Here is a 10340-nt window from a genome sequence, read left to right as displayed (position 1 = left end):
ACCTTTCCAAGCATCCTGCCTAGGAAGTAGTAATGTCTGGCAAAAGAATCTCCCACGAGCATCTGAGCAGCCGGGTTGGGGTACAGAAGCCCTTCATTAGTAGTCTTAAAGAACCCCTGGTTGGGGTTAAATCCTGATTTTAGTAGTTCATTTAAAAACTCCCTGAAAATACCACCACCATCGATGCCAGCTTCATCCAGGCCATGGGCGTTGAGCAAGTGCACACGGATCCGCTTTTTCAAATCAGGCTCTGTTCAGAGAGGAGGGAGGGCAGGAGGAAGGGGTTAGAGCAGGCAGTATAACAGGCAGCACTGCAGAAGTCCCACCAAGGGTGCCCAACACTTCATAACGGGGTTCTAGAGTGTGGCATGCAAATGTGCCCAGTGGAAATGCCCAACCTCGGTCCATCCATGCACCACTTTTTCTTTTTTTGTACTAGGGATTGAACCCAGAGGTGCTTAACACTGAGCCACACACCCAGCCCTTTTTTGTATTTTATTTAGAGACAGGGTCTCGCTGAGTTGCTTAGGCTGGCTTTGAACGCAAGATCCTCCTGAGCAGCTGAGATTACAGGTTTTAGTGGAATACAACCTACGAAAAACATTAAACTGATTTTGTCCTAATGCCGGGAAAACCATGTAATTACCTGTAATCTCAGCTGGCCTGTGAGCCCCTTTCAAACAGCAGCACTGACAGTGGTGCGGCGCTCTGTTCCCCAGAGCTTCAAGGGCCCGTGGTGAGGAGGCAGCCCTCAAGCATGGCTGAGTGGAGCTTCCTCAGTTTCCTGAAGCTCACACCTGCACACGGCAACAGGCACTATTTCCAGCTTCGGATCTAGCCCTCTAGGTGTCTATCTTGACACTACTTTTTCTTTTCTTTTTTTGGCATTGGGATTGAACCCAGGGGTGCTTAACCACTGAGCCACATCCCCAACCCGATTATGTATTTTATTAGAGACAGGGTCTCACTGAGTTGCTTAGAGCCTCGATGTTGCTGAGGCTGGCTTTGAACTCACGATCCTCTTGTCTCAGCCTCCTGAGTTGCTGGACTACAGGCATGAGCCAATGCGCCCAGTGACATTATTTTTTCTAAGGGCAAATTAGAAATATCTAATCACACAGTGAGGTTTTAGTGGAATACAACCTACGAAAAATATTCAACTAATTTTACCCTAATGCCGGCTGTTCTTCAGGAAAACCATGTAATTATAATTGCCCATTAAGTGAAACAAAATCCGCCCACTGACACACGCAAAGGGAAGTTCTCAGAAACCAAGACAGGAAACCTGAGGAGCCCAGGGGAGCTTCCCACCCAAGGAGCTGCAGCACAGCCACCCAGCAGTCTTCGGAGCAAACACAGCTCTCTCTGCACATGCTCATATGGAAAAACAACGTCCAAAAGGCCCACGCTGCTGCACAAGATCAGTCACCATTCCTGCGGGCGCTTGTCCACTCACATGCAGACAAGACTACTCCCCAGAGAATCCTGCTCTAATGACCTGATGATACATGAAATAATCACATTACCTGAGCCTATGAAAATGACTGGCCAACAAAGCAATTCAAACCATTTCTCATAAATTAAATGTTCCAAGATGCAAAATGCCCGAGCAAAATACCCAGCAGAAGCCTTAAATATTCAAATTCATAAGCCTGAATTAGAGAATATTTGTAAGAATTTAAACCATTACAGCCAGGCTTGGTGGTGCATGCCTATCTTTCCAACAACTCTGGAGGGAGAGGCAGGAGGATCCCAACATCAAGGCCAGACTCAGCAATTTAGTGAGACTCTGTCTCAAAATAGAAATAAAAAGGGGGGCTGAGGATACAGCTCGGTTGGTACAGTGCTCGGTTCATGTGCCCAGGGCCCTGGGTTCAATCCCCAGCACCAAGGGAGGAAAAAAAGAACAAAAACAAACACCCCCCCCCCCCAAACAAACAAAGGAAAGAAAAACCCAAACCAAGTCCAATCAGCCCCCACAACCAGCAGGACACAAACACTGCCCTACGGACTCCTCTGCAGGTCCGGGCGAGTCCTGTCCCTCTGAAGGGCCTCCACCATTAAACTCCACACTCTTCTCTAGATGTGATGCCAACCACTCACACACTTACTGTTTTGTCACGTCTCATGGGGTCTGAAGGCAAATTTGACAAGTAACTATTGAGTACCTGCTGTGTGCACCGAGCAAGGGGGAGAATGAGTCTCCCTCAGGCAGATCTAAGCACCGACTCTGCCAATGAAATGACACGATGCAGAACCATGCTACCGACCTGTGAGGGCACCGGGGGTCCCCGCCAGGGGACGGCAGCTTTTCAAATATGTGCTCCCCTCCAGTCCACCCAGACTCAGGTACACCGGCAGGCAGGGCGCCTCGTTCCACCTCACATGCAGGATTTGAAAGACAACATCCACGGCAAGAAAGATCTGACGTGGGGAGAGTTCACGGCTCAGACTGCGTGAACTCACCGGGCCTCGGGTCACACTAGCGGGTTACGAGCAAATGATGTGAAAAACACTGGGAACGGAGTAGGGGACGGTGGGTCAGCTTCCTTCCAGTGGCGCCACAGTGAAACAAGAGCAGCTCTTCAGTCCAGCTCAGAGAATCACCACAGGGCTGGGGTGCAGCCAGGGGCAGAGCACCGCGTGGGCCTGGGTGTGATCCCGGGGCCACAAAAACAGACACTCAGGAGGGTAAACCCTCCATCTCTTTGCCTCAAAGGCAAGGCAGCTACTGCTTCCCATCGGACAACCTAGATCGACCACAGGTCTGTGCAAGCTCTGTTTTTGATTTCTCCACAGTGATTCATCACCCTGCCATGCAGGGGTTCTAAAGTCACAGCTGTAGCACTGAACAGTGCGGGTCACACAGTAACTAAAGACCAAGCACGGCCTCGCTGTCCAAATACAACCCCGACTCCTGTGTACTGCAACCCTTCTACTAACAGAAGTACCACTGAAGCACAGGTTCTATAAAGAAATAGGGAGGATGACAGCATTTATTTCAGTGCACTTAATGTGACTTATAATTGATACTACATAAACATGCATTTATATAAAAACACAGAAGGTAAATTGCAGCCACCAATGTTTTTAGAATTAAAGGTAGCAAAGTAGAGAGACAACAGTACTGTGTGGGAGAGTACTGTGCCTTTAAAAGATCAGTATTTTCTTGTATTTTGGGCCCTGTGCATGCAGGGGAGTGCTCTATCACCGGGCTCTGTCCCAGCCCTGAAGACCAGTATTTAAAAGGCTTCTGTTGGAGTTCCTATTATGGAGAGCACTTGCCTGGCACGTACACGGCCTTGGTTTGACTCCCAGTGCTGTGGGCACCACCACGTCAGCACAGGAGAAGAGGTGGACACAAATTCTTAACAACACTGTTTCCTAACACAGTTCCCAGCCCTGCCCCCCAGCAAACACTCACACAGAATCATATATACCATTTTCTGGGGAAAGTTTGTCATAAGCATCCTCGTAAATATAGTTTCTTCTTATTGTGACATTAATTCCATCCAGAAATGGGCCATCTCCTTGAACTTCTTGCTTATCTGCATAAATCAACCTTTGAAAGATCTAACAACGAAACAGGGAAAGTTTCGAGATATTACACAACAAGCAATCAAAGAGAAAAATTCTGAAGTGAAATTTAACAGCAAAGATACTAGATTTTTATCAACAAATGACTATTTATATTACTAGTATTGCTGCCTTTCCCCATTTTACAATAAACTTTGAACATCCCATGCTGTCTTTTCATTCATAAATCTTTCATGAAGGCTCAGGTGGTGGGGGAAGGAGGCCCGGCTCTGCGGGAGCCAGTGTGTCTGTGCAGCGAGGCTGTTCACACAGTGCTCTGATGCTGGACCGTGGCGCGGGGCCAAGGGAGGAAGCACCAGCCGCATCCGAGCACCTTCCTGTCGCTCCGGAGAGCGCGTGCAGCCTCCACAAAGAGCCTCTTCAAGCCTGGGGGCTTCTACCAAGTTTCACAACACAGGGAAGGGCTGGAGTTGGGCTCAGTGGCAGAGCACTCGCCTAGCATGTGTGAGGCACTGGGTTCCATCCTTAGCACCACATAAAACAAATAAAGGTATGCTGTCTGTCAACAACTACAACTACAAACACACACACACACACACACACACACACGGAGAATACAAAACTTAAATTAAATCTGGAAAGACAAACACGAAGTTCTGCACATTAGCAGAATCATCTGGAAAGGACGTAAGCTCACTTGTCCATTTCTGTAAAGTAGTGCTGGCGACAGGGTTGGCTTTCATGTGAATGTACAGAAGCTTCTCCTCACAAGATTTTGCATTTTTAAAAATAATGCAAAATACAGGAAATAGTGAAGAGAGAAGAGCAAATGCACTTAGACTCCATGAGAAATCTCTAGTTAACAATCCTTTGATCAGTTATAACTCAAGGGAAAATTGTTTTATTCTGTATAAAGCGGTATCTGTTAGGTCTTAAAAATTATTGCAGGCTCTTACAACCTAATAAGAACAACATAAATCAAAAACGCTGGCAAGGAGGGAGCCTAACGAGCCTGAGACAGGAGGACTGCAAGTTCGAGGCCAGCCTCTGCACCTTGGTGAGATTATCTCTCAAAATAAAAAAATTTAAACAAAGAAATCAAAGATGTTTTTGCTGGTATGTTAATTCTTAATGCTAACAGGACAAAACACAGAGAAGAGTCTGTCGGTGAAGAAAGCAAGGCTGGGCTACAGCTCCCTGCAGACCACTGTCCAGCAAGCACAGGCCCCAGGACTGCAACTAACGCCCAGAGGAACCAGGGGCTTACCTTCACTCGCTCCTCAAAGGGGACCACAAAGGGCAGCTCCGTCAGGACAGCCAGCTGCCGCTCCTCAGACACAGTCAGCGGTGGGGACTCCAGGCCCACTGCCAGGCACATCAAAGAATTAGTGGTCCATGTACCTTGTCCTTCCCATGTCCACTGCCCATTACCAAAGTCGGCATTCGTAAAGCCACTCTTAAGAGGACTAAAATAACCTATTAATGCGCCTGTCTAGCTCCAGCTCCACAAACACACCCCAGGCCCAATCTAAAACCCGTGGGATCGGTCCAGCCATATGCACAGAGCCCATGCAGAGTGGGGTCAAAACTGAGCCTTCCCCGGCTCCACCAGCGGGAGCCCAATCTGACATGAGGACTCTGGATCAAGCAGCAATTGATGCCTTGATCAGCTACTGAATCTCACTGGCTGGTGTGGCTGCCAAGTGCGGATCTGAGGACGCTGCGCCTTGTGCATAAGCCCGCTCTTCTCCTGGGGGCGGGGGGATGTGGTGAAGGCCAGACGACCTGCGGGGCTAAGCGCTCTGTGGGCCTCAGCTGTACTTTCTACCAGGGAGAGCTGTGCACAGCACAACGAGCCCTGGCTGGGCTCTTCTGAACTCACTGCCCAGAAGAGGAGGACCCTGAATGCTCTCATCAGTTATCAGAAGCTCTAAGTAAGAGTCTCTCTGACACTCCATATATAGGTATATAAAGGAATTATAACCAAAATACATTAAAACTCCCCAAACTGAGTAGTTAAAAAAAGCAAGTACATGAAAGATAACATCATTTATCAGCTGGGAAATACAAATTAAAACCATAAGATAGCATGGCACATCTTTATAAGCGGCTAAAAATGATTTTTAAAAAAAGACAATTCCAGGTGCTGGGGCTCAGCGGTAGAGCGCTCGCCTAGCACGTGCGGGACCCGGGTTCGATCCTTAAACCTTAAAATAAAGGTTTAAGAAAAAAACCAAAAAAACAAAACAAAGACAATTCCAAGTGTGGGCCGGCGTATGGAATAGCTGGAACTCTCAGACACTGCTGGGCCGAATGCAAAGTGGTACAGCCACTTTGAAGCGAGTTTCATAGTTTCTTATAAAGTCAAACATACACTTGGCATAGGACTCAGGATTCTCACTTTCAGATATTTACTCAAGTGGGAAAAAAAAGATTGTTCACATAAAAATCTGCCCACAGATGGTTTAGTGCAGCCGAGTCCATCATCACCAGACTGAAGAAGAAACAACTGACTTCCTCATGCTGAGAAGTGGACCAGAACCCGAGGCACACCCACGGCAGAACAGGCTGAGCACAGGGGCCAGGCTGTGCCTGACGCAGGCAGCCGCTCGGCCCCAGCAGGGGGACTCTGCTTAGGGGCTTCCAGAAGAGGCGAGCACAGGCCGGGAACCACCCTGCCAGCCCGGAGCTGCCCTGGGGAAGGTGCCCGGCACCCGGAGCTGAGGTGATTTTGAGGGAGGGTGGCTGGCTGGGGAGCGACGGTGCATCCCAGACTCAGAACTGCACCCTGAAGGCACGAGCACTGCCGCAGGAAACGGGACGCGACGGCCTGGCCACCGCAGGCAGTGCCAGTGGGAGCACTCACCCTCCAGGGTGGACTGCAGCGGGCCGATCCTCCCCATCCGACGGAACCTCCACACATGTCTGGATGCGGGCACGTAGAGCTGGGTGACCTGTGGGAGGTGACCAGGTCAGCAACTCAGGATCCAGCAGCTCCCACTCATTTTAGTGAGCTGGGCCTCTGTCCTAAGCAGGCTGCCTTGTCCCGCCCTCTCGCCCGATGGACGACACCCGTGCCCCACAGGGCAGCTCCTTCTTTCCCAGCATGCTGATTTGAGTGTGCTGCAGCTGTGTTCAATGACATCCAGAGTCCCTGGGGTGGCAGGAGCCCAAAAGGGACCTCTGACCCCTCTTCACACCCCATGCCCCCCTTGGAGGGTCCTCCCTGCTGTGCCAAGGGTGGTTTCCTTTTGGTGGGAAATTCTTTGTGGGGCCCCAGCCTTGTTCAGGGGACAGCAATAGCCCCGAGGTGGACCTGAAGGTGGGCGTCCAGGAGAACACCACACTTGAACTGCTCTCCCACGCCCACACCTTCAGGTCTTCAGCAGGCCTGTTGCCTGCTCCTTCTACGCCCTGCCCTTCGTCTCCAGCCCCAGGAGTCTGCAGTGAGCGCAGCCAGGAATTTCCCTGGACACACCTGATACCCTCTGCTAAGGCTATGCTCTAATATCTTACACGACCTACTTTAGACCTGGATCTTAGCAATACTTATCTCTATCTCTGCTCCTTTAGAAAATTGATATGGTCTGTCTCTCGTAAGTTGTGAAGAGATTATTAGTATTGATGATGTTGCCCTGAGCCCCAGCCCAGGAGGCATGTAAAGAACAGGCTGACCACCAGTGTTAATTTACTAAGGAAATACAACCTTAAAGAACTTATTCTTCTCCCCACAAAGAAAAAAGAAAAAAAAAAATTTCGTGAAAAGTACTTTAAGAATCTGTCAAGAACACCTTATCTGCTTTAATATCTTCTTGTTCTGACAGCCAGTGATTTGGAGGACAAAAGTTTCTCCTGGTGTCTCTGGACTTCAGCATTTTCACTAGGTTGGTGATGACCTAAAGGGAAGAACAGGGGCTGGGTCAGACAAGCAGTCCAGCAGCTACCACCCACCACCAGGGCAGGGGAGAAGGCCACTGAGGCCACCAGCCAGGGAGCGAGGAAAGCTGCAGAAACAAAGCAGTCACCTGCTAGCACACACAGAAGCCCCCACAGCACGCACACACGATGGTCCTTAAAAGCCACACGGAGACAGTGACCACACTTTACAGCACAAACCTGGACACATCAGTTTATCTGAATTAAAGTGAAGGCCACCTCGATTTTCTCCACTGGGTAAAATTTTTCTTATCTTTCTGAGAAACACTGTATGGAGTGCTTTGGGGCAGGCAGCCCCAGGATCTCCAAGGAAAACAACTCGGGCATCCTTCACAGAGCCTCTGGAGGTGGCCTGCCTCCCTGGGGTCTGGCGGGCAGACTCTGGCACATCCTACAGCTTACTTAGTTCAAGAGCAGCATGTTCCTCACTGAGCCAAAGCTCCTCTCTGGCTGCACAGGGAGCTTCTATGAACAGAACCCAGATGACTACAGGGAACCCAGCAGGTGCCTGAGCACTGATCTGGGATCTGAAGTTATTTGTCAGTTTTTACAGCACATGACTAAAGAGCTCTAACAGCACTACCTAAAAGAGACCCAAGTTCTATACTACATCTTTATTACAAGTAAAGTACCATGTAATAAAGGCAAACACCCAAACTGTAAAGCCAAAGTTTTAAATTTCTAGAACCAGGATTCAATCATACAACTACTATGGAGTCAAAGAAACATTATATAATGCAATTTTCTGTAAAGGCCAGGCTTGTGTACACACTGCTTCCAATTAAATAAAATATAATTTGGAATAATCACAGAAGTAAGAAAACTAGAGTGATGTGAAAATTTCCGAACACACTCACTGGATAAGCAAGATCCCACAATTTCAATTTTCAATGGAGCTTTCCCTTTAAAACAGCACCACAATTCCATACGTTAACATGTACTTGTGATAAGAGATTCAAGTGCTGTCTTTATTAAGCACAAATCCCGGTATATAGGCATGCCAGAAATTCTATGTGCCCAAAGAAAATGGGTCAGATAGGTTGCATTTCACTCACTGTATGACACTGCTTGGATAACCCACCTTTGGGCAGAGAAAAAGGAACATTTGAGCACTCTGGATATGCAGGTGGAACTACAATGGGGAAAGCCTCTCAAGATCTAGAATTCGGCTTTTAACTGGTGGATACTTCCTACCAATTGAGACGGGGCTTCTACATGGTGGCATTTTAAGTCCTACCCTGATACCACAGCAGCACTTCCTTTCTGAGTACAGAACCAGCTTCAGGCTGGGATCAGGGCCCACCTGGAGTTGGCCACTCCTGGACCCTGCGGTGCTCTTTGATGACACCTTCTCCTGCAGCTCTGGAGGCCCAGCGCTGGTTCTTTCTGGCCCACAGCATGGTCAGTACTAACTGCTGTCTCTTCCCAGCAAGCATAAGGCCCTAGGTTCAGTTCCCAGCACCACAATACGAAGACAAAATCCCCACACCTTAGATTACATAAATGCTCAGAAAGTAACAAATTACTCAACACTTAGAAATGCATACACTGTTATGCCGTTCCTCTTATGACACTTCTGAATGACACAACTGGTGTTTACACTATTGCAACCAAAAGGTAAGTACACAGTCCAAGTTTTTTATTTTATTTTTATTTTTTAGTTGTAGATGGACACAGTATCTGTCTTATTTATTTTTGTATGCATGCAGAGGATCGACCCAGTGCCACACACATGTGAGGCGAGCACTCAGCCACTGAGCCATAACCCCAGCCCCCACAGTCCAAGTTTTGAAAGGCAACTGGGAGAGAAAATTACATCGTCTCCATATGATGTGTAAGATCTGCTAAGCAAAACCCAAACCGTGTAATAAAGACAAACCCAGTCAGCATGGCTGATTCTTCAAGAGACTCAAAACTAAGCATACTCAGCAGCACTTCATTCACAGGAACTCAAGAAAATGCACACTGAGGCAAAAAGAGCAGGTGAGACTCTTTCCCATATCTGACTTCACCACAGAAAGCCCGTCAAAACGGACCCCAGGAATACCAGTGGCACGACTAGGAGCATGCACGCTCAGCGTTTCGCCCACAGCTCCAGCCCTCAGCATGGCCATTATCAGAGTGGCGGTGAATGCCTGTTTTCCTCACCACAGTGACACCCTGGGGACAGGGACCCTCTGTGACCACTTGCACAGGCTGAGTCGGCGCATGGACGGTCAGATGCCTCAGGGACTACTGTCGTCGCAAGGCCTTTACTTATTGCCTGTTTAAAACTACTATGTGGCGGGGCTGGGGTTGTGGCTCAGGGGTAGACTGCTCGCCTAGTATGTGTGAGGCCCTGGGTTCGATGCTCAGCACCACATAAAAATACATGAATTACAGGTATTGTGTCCAACTACAACTAATAAATAAATAAACAAACGATGTTACTATATGTGGGGGCTGGGGTTGTGGCTCAGTGGTAGAGGGCTCTTCCTGCACATGTGAGTCACTGGGTTCGATTCTCAGAACCACATAAAAATAAATGAATAAAATAACTATCAACAACTAAAAATAATATTTAAAAAAATTATTATACATGGAATTTTGTTGTTTGTTGCTTTTGTAGTACTGGGGCTCAAACCCAGAGCCTTGCACAGGAAAAGTGATATATCTTAAAAGATAACATACTCTCCAGCATGTGTTTAAAACACTACAAAATTACTTCTTAAAGTATGCAGCTTAATTAGTGGTCAAGAAATAAAAATCATTGGGCATGGTGGTATACACCTGTAGTCCCAGCAGCTCAGGAGGCTGAGGCAGGAGGATGGAGAATTTGAAGCCAGCCTCAGCAACTGCGAGGCACTAAGCAACTGAGTGAGACCCTG

General features: G+C 48.2%; 1 protein-coding gene across 3 annotated transcripts in view; it reads right to left on the bottom strand.

Annotated features, from left to right (window-relative positions):
• The window catches only part of LOC124102266 (ubiquitin-protein ligase E3C), a 37213-nt gene extending 26879 nt beyond the window's left edge, over positions 1 to 10334 (bottom strand). For 2 of the 3 annotated variants that reach the window (XM_046458492.2, XM_046458494.2), the window contains exons 1-5: positions 7329 to 10334; positions 6404 to 6491; positions 4805 to 4902; positions 3441 to 3573; positions 3 to 250 (exon numbers count right to left, since the gene is read on the bottom strand). In XM_046458492.2, coding sequence (XP_046314448.1) covers positions 3 to 250; positions 3441 to 3573; positions 4805 to 4902; positions 6404 to 6491; positions 7329 to 7412 — 651 coding nt within the window. In that variant the 5' untranslated portion in view covers positions 7413 to 10334. Of the gene's footprint in view, positions 1 to 2; positions 251 to 2270; positions 2425 to 3440; positions 3574 to 4804; positions 4903 to 6403; positions 6492 to 7328 lie in introns of all 3 variants that reach the window. The other variant, XM_058583677.1, reaches the window with a different exon arrangement.
• Between the last annotated feature and the right edge of the window lie 6 nt (positions 10335 to 10340).

The sequence above is a fragment of the Marmota monax genome, unplaced genomic scaffold (genome assembly GCF_021218885.2).
Source record: "Marmota monax isolate L192 unplaced genomic scaffold, Marmota_monax_Labrador192_F-V1.1 WCK01_AAM20220418_F8-fsc01860, whole genome shotgun sequence".
In the NCBI taxonomy this organism is placed as follows: Eukaryota; Metazoa; Chordata; class Mammalia; order Rodentia; family Sciuridae; genus Marmota; species Marmota monax.
The sequence above is the reverse complement of the archived record's forward strand: the minus strand, read 5'-3'. Positions and strand labels throughout refer to the sequence as shown.